The sequence below is a fragment of the Betta splendens genome, chromosome 9, assembly GCF_900634795.4.
Source record: "Betta splendens chromosome 9, fBetSpl5.4, whole genome shotgun sequence".
Lineage (NCBI taxonomy): Eukaryota > Metazoa > Chordata > Actinopteri > Anabantiformes > Osphronemidae > Betta > Betta splendens.
This window is the reverse complement of record NC_040889.2, coordinates 7,989,525-8,010,095: the sequence shown is the minus strand read 5'-3', so window position 1 is coordinate 8,010,095 and position 20,571 is coordinate 7,989,525. Positions and strand designations below refer to the sequence as shown.

The 20,571-nt window shown below is 41.4% G+C and overlaps 2 protein-coding genes across 7 annotated transcripts in view; one reads left to right on the top strand and one right to left on the bottom strand.

Moving 5' to 3' along the window:
• The window catches only part of dock4b (dedicator of cytokinesis 4b), a 100,276-nt gene that overhangs the window by 77,895 nt on the left and 1,810 nt on the right, over positions 1-20,571 (bottom strand). For all 6 annotated transcript variants that reach the window (XM_041072520.2, XM_041072522.2, XM_029160241.3 and 3 more), the window contains exon 2: positions 4,361-4,698. The gene's annotated coding sequence lies outside the window, so the exon portion shown is untranslated. The remainder of the gene's footprint in view (positions 1-4,360; positions 4,699-20,571) is intronic.
• On the top strand, positions 10,784-15,704 carry ifrd1 (interferon-related developmental regulator 1). Its single transcript, XM_029160275.3, has 12 exons — positions 10,784-11,019; positions 12,443-12,547; positions 12,842-12,923; positions 13,063-13,187; positions 13,270-13,427; positions 13,524-13,574; positions 13,860-14,038; positions 14,150-14,258; positions 14,441-14,575; positions 14,687-14,815; positions 15,024-15,119; positions 15,201-15,704. The coding sequence occupies exons 1-12, from the start codon at positions 10,989-10,991 to the stop codon at positions 15,285-15,287; spliced, it is 1,287 nt and encodes a 428-aa protein (XP_029016108.1). The 5' UTR covers positions 10,784-10,988; the 3' UTR covers positions 15,288-15,704.

Sequence of the window (20,571 nt, the reverse complement as noted above, 5' to 3'; positions counted from 1 at the left end):
ACACACACACACACACACACACACACACACACGAGCGCCTTAGATTTGAGGCAGGGAAAAGGAAGAAAAAGAAGAGATGGGGAAAGACATGCAGTTTGAGGTAAAGAGAAAGACAGCGATGGACAGATTTGCCGAAACGGTGACTGAAAAACAAACACGGATTCATCCTGTCTCCCAGATCAAAACGCCTTCTCATCCAAATGCCAGGGCAGCTGGGTGTCAGGCCAGACTGTGATGCCTGCTCTCCTGCTCTGATTTGCTGTTCCTAAACCCTGACTATCAGATTTTTGAATATGTACCTCCGTCTTTTATGCCTCCCACTTGACATGCAGCTGCAGCTTCAAGGTAGCGCTGTGGCAGGGGAGATGTTCTTTTCACTGAGGATGAGTTGATATAGTAGGTCAGGTGAGTGACAGGAAGACACACGGTGCTGGGAAACAAACAGGGAGTGAGTTCCCAGTATTAGGATTTATCACTTCGGGGCAGTGTATGTTTAATCCAGACACACCGAGCGGCTCTTTGTTCGCACCATCCCATAAATGTAATATATGCTTTTTGCTGCTGAAGTACAATCCAGAGCTGTTCACTTTCAATAAAATGATGCAGCCTCACGTGCAAGAATATGAATGACAGTCCAATCTTGAATTCAGAAGATAAAAGTGCCAATGTAGCTTATTTGATTCTTCCTCCATGTTTTATTAGACCATCTTATTTCCCTCAGACACATTTGATTCCCTTTCTCTGCCTTTCCATATCTGCAGGCCTCATCTCTGGCCTGACAGACAGAGCGGAGTCCCAGCGGATATTCCTTTCTCCACCAACTGTCACAAATGATGACATAACCTTTAAAAGCCCTTTGGCTCCGTTCCTTGCGTCAGCCTGCTCCTTTTCGGAATAGGGCATATCACACAGACGTGGTATCATTGCAGCACTTCTTCACCCAGTGCTCAACCGAACCGTAGCATGTAGCACTAAATGAAATGAGCACAGCAGTAGTTTAGATTTGTATCAGTTTGTGTAAATTCCTCAACGCTTCCTCAACAATCAGTCATCCATTTCAACATTCTGGGGTAAACACGGATCTTATAACTTGCCTCATGCTGTGCAGCTATATTTACTTAAGGTCAGTAGTCACAACCCGCCAGAGCTGTGAGGCATCACATCCAGAGCTTCACTTCATGCTGCCGCCGTATAATGTGGATGCAAATGAAGGTGGCACATACTATGTTTGGAGGCGTCTGACATTAGAACCTGCATTCAGTGCCCTCTAGCCTCAGGCCTCGTCTCAGCGCTTTTGAAGATCCACATACACGCCTGTTAGCAGCTCACACGCGTGTGCGAAAGCACACACCAAAATATGATCTATGGATCTTTGATCTGTGTGCAGGCTGCATACATTACTGGGGCAGATTTGTAGTAAAAGCACCTTGGAGGAGGGAAAAGCTGGAAAATTACAAATTCCACGGCAAATCCATGGGGAGAGTTAAGACTTTATTATACATGAGGCAAGTTGGGGGTTGTGGATTGGATTCATGCCTGTCACATGTGGAAGAGGTATTTTTACAGTGAAAATATTATGTTAGGACCTAAATATTAATCATTTTCAGTCAAATACCAAAGTAAATGCCATCACTTTTCATGATGCAGCTTGAACATGCACCAGTTTAGTACAAAACATCCAAAACCCAAGAGATCGGCGGAGCATAGTGTCGACAACCTAGACATCTTATCAACTTCAATGGCTCAAGCAGGAGCGGAGGTTGTCCACACACAAACAAACACCCAGCTGCCTCAGCAGGAAGTAGCGCTCCCTTGAACGCTGCGTGAGCGCTGAGAGCAGAATCAATACGCGAAGGAAGGAAACCAGTGTGGCAGCAGGGCAGAGACACACCAGTATAGATTTAGGCACAGAAACAGATTGCACATGCAGACGCAAACGTAGACAAGACAAGAAAAAATATATATCATGTAATGCATCACTAAGCTGTTTTGCAGGGAAGCCACACTGACTGTTGTATGGAGTTTCTCTTAGCCGACAGCAGCCAGACAGTTAAACACGGTATCCAGATGGGAAAAGACAAAGCTTCTTCAACATTACACGTGAATAAGGGACGTATCTCCTGTACAGTATGCGATGGTGTTAGTCATAAAGCAGGATCGAACAGCAGAGAGGCTTTTAACAAAGGAACAAAATTCATGCATTTACATTATGCAATACGTGTGTGTGTAGATGTATGTCTAGCTGAGGGCAGCAGTATTGGTGATGGCTGAGGGCTGAGGGACTCAGGGACCCAGTGCCCTGCTTTGGCCCACAGCCTTACTGATCTACTCTGCTACGAATTTCACTCAAGCTCTTTCTCTCCACACACACACACACACACACACACACACACACACACACACATTTACTGTATTATAGTGAAGCAATGAGACAAAGAAGGCAATGTGAGTGTGACTGTGTATCTCTACACTGTTTGCCAGCCCTGTGACAGATGAATGACTGTTCAGAGCATACCCTACCTCTGGCTTCTTGAGAGATGTTGTTGGCTCCTGCCCCCCTCTGACCCATCCATCCATCCATTTTCTTAACCGCTTACTCCCTAGTGCGGGGATGGTGGAGCCTATCCCAGCTGGCTACGGGCGAGAGGCAGGGTACACCCTGGATGGGTCGCCAGTCCATCGCAGGGCAACACATAGACACACAACCATTCACACACACACTCACGGGCAATGGAGAGAAGCCAATCCACCTAATGCACGTCTTTGGACTGTGGGAGGAAGCCGGAGAACCCGGAGAGAACCCACGCAAACACGGGGAGAACGTGCAAACTCCACACAGAAAGGCACCAGGGCCGCCTCCGGGAATCGAACCCAGAACCTTCTTGCTGTGAGGCGACAGTGCTACCCACCGCACCACCGTGCCGCCCCCCTCTGACCCTTCTCAGGATAAACAGGTAATATAATAAATGGGTTGATGCTTGATTAATAAAGCTATTAAAATGATCGGTCCACGACTGCCATTTCCTCATCGCTGCACTCATCATCATGCTGCACTCTGAGACGATGGGATGACGCTGTACTATGAAACCTGAGCTGAAACGACAGCATCCTACCCATCACAGGGGCAGCAGATTACAAAGAGCTTCATTACCTTTAAGAGAACATTTAACATGGAATGTAACAGCACGGTCTCATTCTCGGCCCTGCTTTCTTTGTTTCTCTCCCTTACTGCTGAATGCCCACCGGCCCATCGGGCGAGCCGCCCCAGTGAACACACAGTGGTAATAATTCACAGTCAATCTATGCACTGGACCGCTACACAGACTTATTTAAATACTGCCCACGGCCATTACTATGTTTCTCTGTCTCTATCATTATCCGATCCCTCCCCTGCTTTGCTCACTTGACCTCCGAAAGCTTCCTGCCACAGCTGCTTCTACAGTTTGTTTTGTTCATCACTCATTTGTGCATTCACTGCATCACTCCTTCAACCTGTAATAATTTTTGGCTCCCACCCCTCCATCAAATGCTCACTACTTATCTGTCCGCTCAGTTCTTAGGCCCAGGGGTGAGATGCCAGGATGCCAGGAACTCTGATATACTTATCTCTGTTTGTGTCCTCCGGCAATAATGTTGAAGCTCAGACAAAAAGCACAGCAACATGCTCATGCTGGCTGAATACTGAATGAACGTTTGATGTGTGAAATGTATAAAACATGTACAGTGCTGTATTTCTTGTGTGTTTTTTACTCCATCTGGACTCTTTGTAGAATTACCGTGTTTATATATTGGTTTCTGTTGAAGCACTGCACATCCTGAATTAGGTACCTCTAAATGAATGATGGGCCTTCTAACCTCAGCCCTAAAATCACATCTTAACCCTCAAACAGGCCTTCAAAAAAGTGAGGACCGGCCAAAATGTCTTCACTTTGTCAAAATATCCTCACTTTGGTAGGAAAATACGTTTTTTGGTTCTCACTTTGATGCAAGTACAAGTACACACACTCACACAGATTTACTGTATAATGGTGAAGCAATGATACAAAGAAAGCAATGTGACTGTGACTGTCTGTCTCTACACTGCCCTGTCTCTAGCCCTGTCTGCACCGATGGATTCAAAGAACTAGTGGTAAGCTGGAGATAATGAGAAAGAGCAGGGACAGGAAGTGGAACAAAGTCGTCTAACAAAGTAAAAATCCAGGATGTGAAAGCAAAACAGTGAATTAGATCAAATATTGATGTCTACTGGTTACTGCAGGGTAATGGACACATTACCCTACCCTACATTATCACTGCGTGTGCTGTATCTGAACCAGTGTTGATACATATTCAAAATGTGCAGAAGCACCCTCAAACTTACCACAGGCCTGAGTGAAAGATTGAGAGGGTGAGCAAGTGGGTGAGGGAATCGTAATCATGTCCAGCTGCTGCCCACCATCTCTGTTGTTTCCTTTCTTCTCCACATGCCCGTACTCTGTCCTTATTTTACCCTCCTCTCTTCCCTCTCTAGCCCAGCGTTATAATCTTCCACACAGCTGCAGGCAAATGGGGTTCAGGATACCCACGGGTTGTGTTTATCCCAGGCTCAAGCCTCCCCAGGCAGGCAGGTAGGGGGTTGAAGGAGTCCCCCACAGCTTCACAGGAGGTTCTCATGGCTTCAGTGGATGCCACCCTGCAGTGCGGGGTTAGGGCGCTGACCTATAGAAAAAAATAAACAATCATGGATGATGGATATGTGGCTTATATAGGACTGGGAATCTATAAACCCATTGGTTGTGTTTATATAAGGCAAAATCTATAAGACCCCATGTGGGGAAAGTTAATAATGCAACCATAGAGCAGTAGTCTCCACCTTAATATATTTTTTAAATTTTGTTTTCCCAGAAGTAATAGAAAAAGAAGTTGTGGGGATGGATTAATTCCTTCTCCACGAACGTATCCCTGCAGTTACATAAGACGTCATAAGCAGCACCACACTTCCCCCTCTTTGCGGCTAGAGGGTTGCCAGGCAACTCCAAGAATGTCTGCCCGCCTGCGTCCCCGCAACCTTTTGTGGCCGGCGCACACAGACCCAGTCCTTTTTATGTCCTGCTCGCTCCTGTAGGAGTCTTACCTCGGAGGTAGATGAGGTTATTCTGTTATCGGTGTTTACCTAAGCTAATCATGCTGCCAGAGGAGAAGTCTGAAAAGAGAACAGAAACTTCACTGGACACCAGATGACACAGAAGTTTCCTAACTAACTTCCCAAACAGCCAGAGGAACTTGATGTGGAGGCCATATTTCAGTCTGTATCCTCTTCGAGGTCAAAGGAGCTTAATGTGCTTTTGTTGACTCGATCAGATTTAAGGGGAAAATTAACTTCTGCTTAATATCTGATATATCTGTCTGACTCCTTCAAAGCTCAATGGGAAAAAACAGGAAGCACCCCAACGTCACACTACACTACATTCACAGACTGTTTTCCTGGTAATTCAATAAATATTATAGCTAGAATGACAGAATTGAAACAACAGAGGCACATCGCAGTAAAAACCCAAGTCATAGGTCAACTGGCTCCACAGACGGGCTGCTGATGTATTACCAAGAACTGCTTATTTACGTTACACGCTGGCTTATACAATTATGCTGACAGTTTCATGTCAGTGACATTAATTTTAACCTCAGAGCGCGAAGACTTGCTTTTAAGATTATTCTAATAGGTTGTAGCTTGGCTGAAAACCCTCCAGCGTCCAATGCCGTGGTCAGTTTGCTTCTCCAGGTGGAGAGTTTAGATAGAACACGTGAACTTCTTTCCATTACTTTTCTGCCAGGTCCCTCCTACCCCCAATAGAAGAAGGAAGGGAGAAAATAGAGGAAATTCCCATAATAAATAAGGGGCTTTTCTGAGGAAATGGAATTGAACAGTCTGTCTAGTTCCATTCAATGCCCATGGCTTTTATTTTGGTCTGACTGTGGAAAACAGGGGCCTGCATTTCTAAGACTGGATCAAATACTGTACTGTAGGTAGCGGTACACAATTAAAATCTGACTGACTGAATTAGTTCTGTCAGTAAATAGTTGCTAATACATGACACAGTACTGGATGTGGTGGCTGCCTTCACAGGAAGATGCATGTAATGAGGACAGAGCATAGGGGGCAAAGGTGCTGTTTACCCCTCACCGAAGCCAGAGTCAGCCACTAAATGTGTTTTTAATCTACTTTAATCTACAGATGGCCAGATGACAACAACAACAACACCTTATCAGCTTTCTGTGTGTGTGTGTGCTCAAACAAGTGCGTATACTTTGAGCACTTAATGGATTTGCCCCAAGATTCAGATAAGCCTCTACCTTGATTGTAAAATGCTCTCATGGCAAAAACAAGGTAAAGCTAACCTTTAAGTAACTCAAAACATTACTGCAGTGCACCCAATGGAATCACATCGCTGCTATGTGTCTGGCTTTTAAAAAATACAACATCTATGTTTGACCAGATGAATGACTAGCAAGTCAATTTGTAAATTGGCCTTCAAAGGGAGGCTGTGACACAGTGATGCTCGTCTTCGGTGTGAATAGGTTTGAAGTTGAGATGAAAAGCAGCGTTGGGTCAAACAGGTGTCTGGGCTGACCTTCCCTCTGCATATTCTCTGCTCTTTTTAACTGTCTTTGATCAATTAAAAACCACGCTAAAGATCCCGCCAAGGGTGCAGTGCACCACAACCACGGAACAAAGGCTTGTGTCTCTCTCCATCCATCTCCCCGAGCCCTCTAAGGAAGGTTAATGGACTGGGCTTGACGTTTCAAAATATGAGCCAGTGAAACAAATGTGTGGCTGCAGGGAGCTGTAGTTACAACAATAGCATAGACTTGCTGTCACAGCAGGATATCTGATGACTTCTCCAAGCAAAAAAGAATAATCTTACCAAAGACCACCAGACATTCTAACCTTGTATAGTCTCTTTAAGCTGCTATATCCAATGGAATTACACTGTCCAGGTGTACTTAATAAAGTGCCCAGTCTGAGACACTGCTATGATCCATGTCAGGCATTCATGCATAATAAAAACCAGATAGGAAAGGAAAAATGTAAAAGGTAAATGTGTCTGTTGGAGCAAAGCTGAAAAACTAGAAAAACATTTGCATTTGAAATGAAAACCCCTGCTTTAATGAAGCTTACAGGTGCTGCTAGCTGGATTGATGACTTTCAGTACATCCAGACAAGCTGTTTACCATTCATTTCAGTTGTGCAAAGCTAAGCAACAGCTGCAGCTTCGTGGTTATCCACACAGAGAGGAGGATGATTGACACTAATCATTCCATTTTCCAAAATAAAAACATCTGTGTCGTTGCGTCTGCATTTAAATCACAAGGAAGGAAGCAGATTTTGGACATTGTGTTTCATCAGCCTATACATTTGCTAACCTCACTCCCTCCCCAACAAACGTATCCCACAGAATCTCAGCACATTGCTTCAGGCCATGTTACTCATGAGGTATTTTAAAACAGCAGCATTGCACATAAAATTCATATCCAGACATCTTCTTTCATATGCTGTAGGCTCTTTCTCTCTGTCTGCTATCTGTTATTTTAGTAATGATCTGTATTCCTGTGGCATTAGGTTGGTCAGGTCTTGTGCTCATTGATGCAACGTGCCAGGCATGCTGAGTGAACTCAGACTGGGCCGCACTGTTTTTTTGGTTCCCACTACAATAGCTCACTGGCAGGTGATCTGCTCCCTCTTCCCTCTATGTGCTGCCTTGCTTTTCCTAAAGCAGCTCCAAGAACTTTCAAAATAGCATCTGCTTACCCCATCACTAAGTATCTCAGCTGAACTCTATTTGAAGTGCTCCTTTTTAGTGGTCCTAACTGGTTTGGTTATTTGATATTTGCACAGCACACTCCAGCCCATTAAACGTTTAAAGAAGGCACAGATCAGCAGTGAGCACAGATCACTGACTCAATAAATTATGCATCAAAAGACATCTCTGGGAATGATACTTGTTACATTGCAGTAAAAGCAGTACCCTTTGAATTTCAAACTGAATGGCTCCCCCTAGTGCCACAGACAGCTGTGAAGTCTGGAGGTTGAATCTCATCAAGCAAATAGTTTTAATATTACAGACAAATTGTACACTGGAAGTCTGTCTTAATGAAGCATTGAATCAAGCTGGAAAAGTTTCTTCTGAATTATTAATGCATTGCTGCTGAACAATTTTACAAACCCCACTGTGATGCTCACTGCTTTCGCTCTTGTGTTGGTTTTGCTCTAAAGCCTAGACAGCTCATGGCTGAGGTTCGAAATAGCAGATAAAATATAAACATTTTGGCAGCTTGAAATGCTACTCAAAAAACATTATGTGCAATCTATCATTTTATCGTATAAGTATTTATGAATGAATTTTTAAGCTACAGGCTGCAAACAGAACAGCTGTTCTATCGAAGCATTGTGGACCTGAAGGCGACTGTATGGGGACAGGAGGGTTACTGGTATTAAAGGCAGCATAGACAGGATCACAAGTTATAGATAGATTATGTATTAACACACAGTTTTGCTTTATTTGTTTGGATAGATTAAAATTTTAATATTTTATGCATCGCACAAAGTTAGGTTGAAAATATTAATAAAGTTCAGATTACACCAACAGTTGTATTTAGTATTTTCTTGTCAGTGTGGCCATTCTGATACAGAATGTTTAATTTTCTTTATTTGCATCTATGGACTACTTGTGAAGGTTTTGAATTTTTAGGTTGAACGGTTTCATGAACCTCATACATGTGATGCAGTCCCTCTCTATTCTAAACCACATGGAGAAAAAGCTTGTGGCTGCAACTAATTAAAGCGCTGTCTGTGCTTTATTTAGTCAACATTTCATCTGCTCTGTCTCCATCCTGCTGCTGTTGGCTACAGTCTGCTGAAGTGATTATGCAAATAGAGCTTGTGAATGGGAATTTGGCTGTGTTTCTTTGTTTGTTTACAACTTTGTTGGGTTTCACTGTCTTGACTATTGTGGAAAATCTCCAGAACAGGATTTAAAGATAATGACTAATAATGAGCTCCATTAATTAACTACTGTATGTTGTGAAAGCCAATATCAATGAACATAATCACTGTGAAGGTGTGTGTATATGTTCTAGAAACCTTGAGTTGCACACGTGCATAAAAAAGGAAATTTCCTTTTTTTCTTTCACTTTAAATCTGCAAGCCTCTATTTTGATGTTTGGCAGGTCTGAGCTGGCAAGAAATCTATTGACAGTCGGGTTGTGGGAATGTGAATAAGGATACTGCATCTGTGGAGCTAGCAAAGAAACTAGAATAAGAAATAAACATGTTGTCATGTCTAACATTTAAAAGTGACAATATAAACAAAAGAAAGATAATTACCTAAAATAACCACATGCTTTTCAAAATGCTTTTAATTTTCTAAACCGCTCATGCTAACTAAAAAGTGAATTTCAGAATAAAATGTAAATGTTAAGCTTCTTCATAATCAATGATGAGAATTCTGAAATCTGCTTCTCTATTTAAATATTGGCATTAATTAAACCGATCTGGCCATATTAGACTAATTTTAGTGTAACACATCTGGAGTCCAAATACAGAGACCTGCTAGGAAGTTATTCTAAATTAAAATTAAACTATTTTTGACCAGGATTACTCAACAAATGTTATCTTTAGAAGCCCCATTTGTAGTTAACGTCATTAGAAGTGCTACAGAATCCTATCAGGCATGCTTGCTTTTTAAAGCTCTTTGCTTTATTGTTTGTAAATTAATCAGTGACCCAGATTGAATTACACACTCTGCTTTTGAACTATTTGTTACTAAATGGGTTGCTCAATAATACTGCTAACAAACTATTTAAGCTAACTTTAAAGATAGACAGACATGGATGAACTGTAGCTATTTCTTTACCTTTTACCTATTCTTCAAGAAACTGTTTTTGCAACATTTTTATTCTTTCCTGATGATTTCCTACATAAGTACACACTTGATAATACGCACAAAGATTCTTGTACTTACTGTAGACATGGTACACTATATTCTGCAGTTCCTGGTTATTGTACTTCCTGTTACAGTGGATGCTAAATTGTATTTCATTGCCCTGTACTTGCACATGTGTAATAACAATAAAGTTGAATCTAATCTAATAACATAAATCTAGCTCGGTCTCTGACAGGATACTGTATCTATTCTGAGCCAGTCTAAACATGGCTTATTACATGACAGAAGGCCCACCAGTCCCCGTTATCAAGTACACTGCTGCTTAGATAACAAACTGGGCGTCCCTCTATAATAAGCATCTGGAAGAATTCACACTACTTACAGTAAATAGACCACAGAAAAAAAAACACAAAGTGCTGTAAATACCAAAGCTAGTGAACCACAAAGAACTGCAGCTGCATAAAGATCATTTTTTATTTGATTCATATAGCAGAGCCTTAATGTTCTACTTCTATTTTAATTTTGTCAGGGGCATCACTAGTCTACGAAGGCCAACATTCAATAACTCAGACATAAAGTCTACTACATACTAGATTTCACAAAACAACGTCATACGTGAAGTATTTCTACACTGTGGTAAAAAAACAAACAAACAAAAAAACTCCGGACTCCGTTGAATTAATGGATTGTTTATACACATGTATTTACCACTAATAAATACACAATTGACCAACAATAACCAACGACGTGGAGTTCCTTTTTTGATGATTACATCACGCGCCGACGCACGCGACGTTTGTTCCTCTTCCCGGATTGGCCAGCGATGCCGGGAAACCTCCGCGTGACATGTCTGCCTTTATAAATGCATGGAGCCGCTATCCTCTCACGCAGCCCTGTTTTTTTGAGGGAAAATGTATCGTCGCGGCCAACAGTCTATCTTCAAGATCGCTTTCAATTCCTTTTTATCTACTGTGCCAAGGGAATATTTTCATTTTACGAGACAATACAATAAAGGCTGGTCGTGTATTGGCTGATTTTTGATCAAATCATACATTTATTTGCTCGAAAATGCCAAGGACCAAGAAGAAGAATGGCAGAGGTAGGCGAGCCGCATTGCTTTGGCCTTCCGTATGTGAGTTGTCTGTGGTACCGGTAGTTGTAGTTCTTTATGTGTTGCTAGCCGATTGAGACGAATACAACACGTTTGCAAAAAGGACTACAAACTTTAGTCTGGGCTGCGTCAAAACACAAAGCTAATAGCCGCGGTTTAACAAAGCATCGACGCGACTGACAAAATATACCACCATACGTCGTTGTGTTTAAACTTTAGATTTACTGTTACGCTTTTTTATTGCTCATAATTTATTCGAAATTTCTACGTCCCAAAGACTTATTATCGCCAGTTTTAACAAACCATCGTTAGCTAGCGTAATAGCACCTCCTCACTAGCAAGATAAAGCTACTGCTTGTTCAAGCTAATATAAGTCAACAGTCCTGTCTAATAATTTGACACTTTTGTACCAGAATTACTGACTCAACAGACGACTAAATAACAGTGTGTGGGTCGTTACAAAGCCTTATTATTACCCTTTTAGCTCTACATCAGTGTTTACAATTACCGTAGCGTTGATGCCACGTCTCGTCTACAGAGTGACCCAAATTAAACCTTAGTTCAATTAATTGCTTCTGGTGTGTACTAATGACTAAAGCGCGATAACGTCTAACTAAATATGAGAAGGATATCCGTACTGGATTTTCGTGGTTATTCTGTTTAAAGACGACAGGAGGACATTTTGGGCTTCAGAGAGCGGGGTGGAAAACAGGCGGCGCCCGGTTTTCTGAAACAGCTGTTAGAGGAGGAAGGTCCACGTCGACGAATAAACTTAGAATCATCTAATAGGGAGTTAAGACAGTTATTTACAGGGACTGACACATTTCTGAAATATTTAAGAATGAAATATTTAGGCATTCTAAAGGACACGTGGCAGCATTTATTCCAGAGGGGAAATCAGGTCAAGGCAAATAGGCCTGTTTGAGTCTGATTCTGTATCTGTGTAGAAATCTACTCTAAAGGGCTAAACACTGTGTATTGTTTTGGAAATTTGCACACAACACAACTAATATTGTGGTGTTCTTGTTTTGCTTTGTAGAATAGCTGTGAATATTCACATCTCACCCACGCTCATCTGCTAGCAAGGAGGACCTTTAAAAAATAATGCACCTAAGCTGCCAACAAAACAAATGTCATGTGCTGTACAGTGTTAGGACGGTTCGCTTGTGTTGTCCCATGTCTTTCTAATCAGAACATTATGTAGTGTTTGCACAACAGAAGGTTGGCTTGGCCTTGACCCTCACAACATAGTGAATGTCCATACTGAGGAGTTAAAGCACCAGCAGGTTACGGCATGTAGAGTACATACAGGAGATTAGATAAGTTGTTCCACGGCAGTACCTGTGTGCAATCTGTATTACCTAATGCCTGACGCTTTACTGTAGGAGACTGACTTACTGTGTTTTGCCAGGAGGGCAGCATGGAAATGTGCAGCCCTTCAGCGATGAGGATGCCTCCATTGAGACCCTCAGTCATTGCAGCAGCTTCAGCGACAACACCAGTGTAGCAGATGAAGGTAGGTTTTTTCTTGTACTTTGGTATTTGTCTGTATTAGCGGGACGTGTGCTCTAGTTTTTGTTTGAACTTGTGAGTATGCATCCTGGTGGTGCTTTCAGTGTGTTTATCTGTACCTACCAAACAAGAATGTACATGCTTATCTCCTGCTTTGAGTTTTACTTCACTCTTTAGACAGGCATTTGAAAGAAAGCACTTTCAGTTAGAAGACTTCTTGAGAGCCATTGTGTGTTGTTTTTGTGTCCAGTAACACATATCCTTAATTGTAAGTAAATGGTAATGTTTCTGTTTCTAGGTGGAGAGGCCAATGAGGATGCTGCCCAGGAAGATTTCCAATTTAAGCTGAAAGGGTTCATTGACAGCACAGTGGATAAGAGGTAAGACCCAAGTAAACCAACGTTATTTAGTCTTCATATGTATTCTACTGAAAATAAACTGACATTTCTTCATTCTACTACAAGAAACCTAAGCCTGTGTGAAAATGCATTACATGTAGACGTGTCCATATTTCTGCAGTGCTAAAACCAGACAGGGAGCACTGGATGGGCTTAAAACAGCAATGGCCACACGGATTCTATACGAGTTCATATCTGAGAGAAGGATGACCATCACTGACAGCATAGAACGCTGCCTCAAGAAAGGTACTTTCCATTAAATCTTAGTAACTGCAGTAGCATATCAATTTTCCTTAAATTTCTACTAATGCCCACTTTTAATTTTCAGGCAAAGGCGAGGAGCAGCGAGCAGCAGCGTCTTTAGCATGCCTGTTGTGTATCCAGCTGGGCTCGGGCATAGAGAGTGAGGAGGTGTTCAAAACCCTGAAACCGATCTTCAAAAACATCCTGGCTGATGGATCAGCTAACATACAGGCCAGGCAGGCTGTAAGTTGCAAACATCAAGTGGCAGATTAATTGCATGAGAAGATAGCGTTGTTAATTGTATGAAAATCCACTGATACATGTCTGTTTGTCAAATAGGTGGCAACAAGTCTGGGCCTTTGTACTTTAGTTGCAGAAGATGACATTTTGGTAAGTACTTGATCAGTTTTAGTTCAGTCTTTTCTGTGGTTCGATACTCTGGCACTTGAGGCCAAGCTGCTGCTGTAAATCTGTCTGTTTTGTCTTTGCGCTCATTCTTGGTTCTGACATGGCGGTTCATGTTTAACATTAATCTTGTCAACAGCAGTGGCAGCTGAACTCTAGAGTGCCTCACATAATTACTCAGTTAATAAATATATTACATGTTATGTGTGATGACTAGGTCTGTTGTTATGCCATTTGGTTTATGTTTTTGAATCATCTTCCTTTTTCTAGGATGTGCAGGCTACAATGGAATGCTTTGAGAACCTGTTTACCCGGTCATATGCGAGAAGAGATGGTACCTGCCCTACAATTAATCCCCAGACAAGCCAGCTGCACACAAATGCATTGCTGTCCTGGGCACTGCTGCTCACAATCTGCAGTTCGACCCAGCTCAAAGACATCCTGTGCAGGTAAGCTCCACTACTAGTTACAGTTACATTTTTTTTCTTTGTTACTAACCCCAATTGCAGTTTACAGATATATGCATTATTAAACCTGTTTTTGTTGTTGTTGTTATGCAGACACTTGTCCAAACTGCCCAGTTTGCTGGATAGTGATGATGTCAACATGCGTATTGCAGCAGGGGAGACCATTGCTCTTCTCTTTGAACTTGCTAGAGATATGGACTCTGTAAGTGTTACATAAGTGTTACATTTCCATAGTGGTTTTAGTATTTTATGTTGTGCCTACCAAAGTTAAAATCATGCAAGCTAGTAATAATAATAAAAAAATAAGCTAGGAAATCAATTTAGAGCTCATTTATGTTTCCATATTAGCCATTGTCATGAATATGCGTGTTTGTGTTGCTTCAGGACTTTGAATTTGATGACTGGGAAGCACTGTGTGATAAACTGAGTGCATTAGCCACAGACTGTAACAAGCATAGAGCCAAGACCGACAAGAGGAAGCAGCGGTCGGTGTTCAGGGACATACTCAAGGCCGTTGAGGTGAGTGAGTGTTCCTTGCTTTTGCTAAGCAGAATTTGGTTGACACTAAAATGGGATTTTAGGATGTAAATTAAAGAATTTGTGGCTCTCTGTCCTTCTCCACTGTTCCAGGAGGGTGACTTCCAATCTGAGTCAATTCGCTTTGGGACGGAGCGCATGACCATCGATAGCTGGGTCAGAAAGAGGACATATGATGCTTTCAGAGAGTTTGTGGGTTCTGGGATGAATTACCATCTACAGGTAACCACAGGTGGCATAAATGTATCCTACAAATCCCAGATGAGTTTATTTATACACACTGACACACACTGTGCTGTAGTCCTGATTAATACAGTAAGACAACATAGCTTGGTTTAGGACAGTGCTGTTTGTATGTGAAAAGGCAGCGGGGGGGGGAGTCTGCAATCGAGAACACTAACTGATTTTTTTTGTTTTCATTCCCAAATAGGCAAATGAATTTATCAGAGATGTGTTTGAACTGGGACCACCCATGTTGGTTGATTCAGCCACCATGAAGGCAATGAAGATCTCTCGCTTTGAAAGGGTATGTGTCTTAACATTTTTATGTCCAAAGGTCTATTGTGTCTCTGTTCAATGCAATAACTTGCTCTTCTGTCTTGTCCAGCATCTCCACAACTCTGCTGCATTCAAGGCTCGGACCAAGGCCAGAAGCAAGTTCAGGGATAAGAGGGTTGATGTGGGAGAATTTTAGTTTTGTTCTGTTTTGTTTGACTCTCTAATTTATTTTTCAAGCTTTTATGCTTTTAGATTAAATGTTAGGACTGTGCTAATAATCCTTTTCCGGGGGAACATCCTTAAAATAGCCACCTGTTAAATGTGCAGAACTTGCGTATTTGCTAATTGAATAGTATAACTTCAATACATAGACAAGCAGTGTTGTACATGTAGTATATGTTTCTTTCATGTTAATATTGTGATTTTTTTTTTAACCTTTGTAATAAGTTATACATTTGCACAGTGTCTTGACACTGCTAAACAGAATTAAATCTTGTAATTGACCTAATCTTTTGGATTTGTATAAAGTTGTTAACTCTGAGTATTATGTTGTAGTCCTAGTTATATAATCTAAATGGCAAGGAGGGTGAAATAAACACTGGGTTTCACTGGCCATCGTGTAAGTGGACTTTCTCTTCACTTTGATCAATCGGCACCAGTTTGATTTCACAGATGATTGCGTCAGCTGATCAAACATTTTTAGATACTGGCTCCATGCTCAGAGCATCAATTTCAGTTTCTATATTTGGAAATACTTAAATTTTGGAAGAATGACACTGAGGAGAAAGCTTTTAGGAGAGCAGTTTGGGAAAAACCAGAAGTCATTACCCTTTTATGACCTCTTGACAGAAATATAAGGTCATTATGACTGAAAGGAGTGCTACAAATCTGAAATATTGCATTCTCAGCACATCAAAGTGGAGAGACTAAGCCAAGGTGATTGTGGGATTGGATTAAAGCTGCCTAAAAAAGGGGGCCAAGACCCTACTTGAATAAGTGATGTAATGTACTGAGATGACACCCACTCAGTTTCTGATACAATCTGGCAGGACTGAAGGGACCCCAGCAAAGGAAATTATGTAGCTCTAACCTATGTCATTCATGGCGTATTTACTCTCCCCACCTATCACTGGAAGGCTGCTTCTTTTATAGAGCAGCAAATATTGCCCATAAAAGCAGTGGATGTCACATGATGAAGTAAAATGTCACAGTGCTACAAATAGTCTCATCAATACACTTGCTCTGTTAGTATGGACTACACACAGGCACACATTGATTCTTAGGTGAAAGCAGCAACATAGAGCTGATATATATGGCACATATCTTCTACCTTCATGATGTTGACTTGTTGCTGTTGATGTACAGCACCCACTATAACATTCACTGTCTTGTGGAGATGTGATACTGTTTATTTCAAGCTAGAGTTTTTCCACTTCTTTCTTCCATGTCCAAACCTAGCACCTCCATCAGAATTACTTATACTACAGTAACATCTGTACATCTGATGGGGATTTGGTATTGGTCACTCATCAACTGACCCTTTACCCACATGGGGGCAGCAAAACCAAGCTGTACAAACGTTGATTTATCGCCACCTGATCTACTCTAAAATGCTCTTAACTATGCTAATCACTAACAATCTCTGCCTGTTACGCAGTGTAGGGTAGGTTACTATTTACCTGCATTTCATTTTATTATTATAAAGAAAAAGGTTTTTAAAAACATCACTTCTTTCATACACATTCCCTGTAAATTTGGTAATGTACACATGTTTATAACAGCTCTAGATCCCAGTGTTTACTTTAGATTTTAAAATTTAACACGCTAATACTGTTGACCGGTATTCTCCTTACATGCTGTACGACTTTCTGTATTATCATTTGATCAGGTGCTCCCTGTCGAAGTAGCTTCAGTGAGGCTGGTGGAAAGGAATGTGGAGAATGCTAATGAACTACATTTATTATTCAAGCAGTCTGTTGTGGGCTATTCATAAGGAAAAACATCACTGTGCAATTAGGAAGGATAAACTAGGATGAAATGAGTAAGAGATGTGACATGTTATCTTCAATTTAATCAGTAGTTTAATTTGTGTTGTTAAGCACTCAACACAATTTTGAAGGCTGAATATTCTCACTCTTCCATTGACATCCCGGTTAAGCCACTCCCTCTGTGTGAAAGTGGAGAAAAGACTGTGAGAAGTGCAATCTGTGGAAAAACAGTATTGAATGTTTCATTTTAGTGAGTGGGATTTGACCTGTGGGTGTGTGGAGGTGAAAACCATCGAGTTCAGAAGCAGTAAGGAAAAGAGACCCTTCCCACCTGTGCACCTCAGCTTACTGTTCTCATTCAATCTGATATGATACTAAAATATACATCTTACTCAGGCCTGACTGGATTTTAACTGAGCGACATTTCCCATCATTTACCTTAATTTATTGCTCAATGCCCTTTTGTTTTATGGGTTATGTGTATTACATGGAACCAGTTGTTGCCATGGCTAGGTAGCCAACCCAGCATGTATGGAGAGTGCACGCACGCACGCACGCACGCACGCACACAGCTCAGGGTAATGTATTTATTCCACTCAGCAGCTGTTACTGTGACACCTACTATAGATCAGCCTATTTCTTAGTAAATATCCAATGTTGACACAAGTGTGCCACCCACATATACTTCCATACCGCCCTCATTATCCCTGCATCCTCTAAAGCATCTCCTTTTCCTGCCTCTGGCTGATCCCTCATGCCAGGTATTTATAGCAGCAACCCCAATAAAATTAGTAAGATTAGTGCCACTTTGTAACCAACTGAGTGTTGTGTCATTAGGCAGCATTCATACATTAGGAAATGCATTTATTCCAGTCTTTGTTACCTTCTGAAGAGATGATACAAGTGATGTGCCTTAAACGTGGTAGTATGGTTGTTTTGTGTCTATACTGCTTTCAAATACTGAGCTTTACAAAGTCACTATGACAATAAATAAATGTTTTGATCAAAACATATTTACAAATTAACACAAAAGTAAAGTGAGTGTAGCGTTAATAGAAAGTGAGAAATGTTGATGCATCTACTTATGAAGTGAGATGTGGCAGCTACCCAGGAGGCTGCTTTTTCAACTAGAGCATATTGAGCCATAAATCACTTAGTTATATTGTGAGTGTGTTGTTGGGCCAGTTCCTAATACTGATGCCTACATGCACATATCACAATATCACAAGCTTGTATGTTGGACAAATGCACTTTGTGATGTAGACTAAAACTGTATATGGGTCTGTTTACCTGCTATAGACCAACACGTTCCATTTAGGAATATATTTCCAAGTAATATTATCACTGAGGCTTTAGTATTTCTATTTCCTGTTAGAAGAAGGAGAAAGATGAAGATCAAAAGAAACACAACTGCTGCACTAAAATCATGAGTATATTGAGTATATATTCTTCTTACTTCTATTAGCCCTTTTAGAGGATGACCTACTTCGGCACAAGCTATGAATCATCTTAGTTATAATTTTGACTAAATGACATAATGTCTTTTGTTGCTGACACCACCGAACTGTACTCTACAGAGCAATAATGTCAACGCTGGTGTAATTCCACACATCGCCAGGTGGTGGCAGTCAATCGCTGTTTGTCTCCATCAAAAATCAAACTGACAGTGATCACCTCTGCTATTGGAACTGTGCCTAACCTGTGACACTGGGTATGGATTTTGTGCTTATTACATAAACGTTTTAGTTGACAGTATTTACAGAAATAATACATATCAAGTAGCAGTTTATTTCCTTCATTGTTCTAAATAGATTTCCATGTTCAGGGCTCAGGTCATTAAACAGTATCAACAGAACATCCAACCACTGATTTACTCACATTCATTCATTTCTTATGTCACCATTGGCAAAGCTGACACCATATGGAACATGACTGTAGATTTGAAATAGAGTCAAGTGGTACACATTTGTCGTGCTGGGCACAGATGCATTGTTGCCCCCACACAGAGTGACTCATAGCTACTGTACACTCACTCACACACACACACACACACACACACACACACACACACACACACACACACACACACACACACACACACACACACACACATGCACACATATGTACACAGGCACATGCGCAGATGATCACTGTCACACTTTCCTTCCTCCTCTTCCTCCCTCTGCGTCTCTCTCTCTCTCTCGCTCTCTCGTAATGTCGGCCAGCGAGAAGCTCCGACCCCTGTCACAGCTGACAACTGTTCGCCGGATGATGCCACGGAGTGGAGGCGAGAGGCCCTAGTCAAAGGCACGACACCTGCTTCCGTGTGCAGCCGCATCAGTCCCACACACACGCGTAGATGCAGCACATGCTTTTGAACCTTTTCACAACATTTAGAGCTGTTAAAAATACAATTCGTAGCATTTTCTCTAGCAATCCGACCATTAGATCTTTCCTCCACGTCTCCTAGATGAATAGAGTTAGCGCTTGACTTTGGCATCTGAAGCTAAATACGAACGTGTGGGAGGCAGAGGCTTCATCTCCCTTTTTAAAGCACTGACTCAGCCTGAATTGCAATCAGCACCTTGTTGACAGGGGGAAGCGATAGCAGGGTTTTCCTCCCTGTCAACTCCCATTATCGGCTGCTAAGAACCTAAACCACCACCTGACAATTTTTAAAACAAGTCCGGAACTGGAGAACATTTTTATCATTTGAAGCCTAAACCAGCTTATTTATTAGTGGATAGTACAGCACATTACACACCTAAAGTTTAAATGATTAGGAAATAGGCTTATTTGACCTCGTTATACATTTGATGAGAAGATGAATACAGCACTTGTATCTGAATGCTATGCAGCTTCATGACCTTTAACCCTCAACAACAATCTTGTTTTACACTTTTGTATGATTTAAACTAAACAGATGTGAAAAATGCTAACAATGTTATATACATGTATGACTAATTATTTTCTAGCTTCGCCTTCCTCCTTTTCAATGCTAGCACTTTATGCTTTACAGTCTGTTCATCATAGAAACATGAGTGGAATCAATTATATAGTCATAAAGTAAAGTAATAAAATTAACTCAATCCAGGTCAATTTGGGTAAATGTTGTACTTGTTAGGGTGCCCTGAAGATATTATTGAACTCAAACCTTGCCCGAGTTGTGTCAGACTGAAAAGGATTTAAAAACCAGCTCATGTACACTTGAAGCTCCCTCTGGCAATATAAATTCAGCATATGGCTGAAGGGGAATTTAGTTTTTTTAATAGACTAAGATCAATGTCAGATGGGTTGTTTGATGCAGCCATGACAGGAATGTGTCTGTCTGTGGGATCAGTTAACTCCAGTTTTGGTTTTCACAGGTTGAAAGATACAGCATAAGCACAGTGGCCATGTTCAAAGTGGACAGATAAGCTGGGAGACTAGTATCTGCAGGCCACAACACCATGGTCATAGAAAAAGACCGCTGGACCGTTTCAAACTTGAATG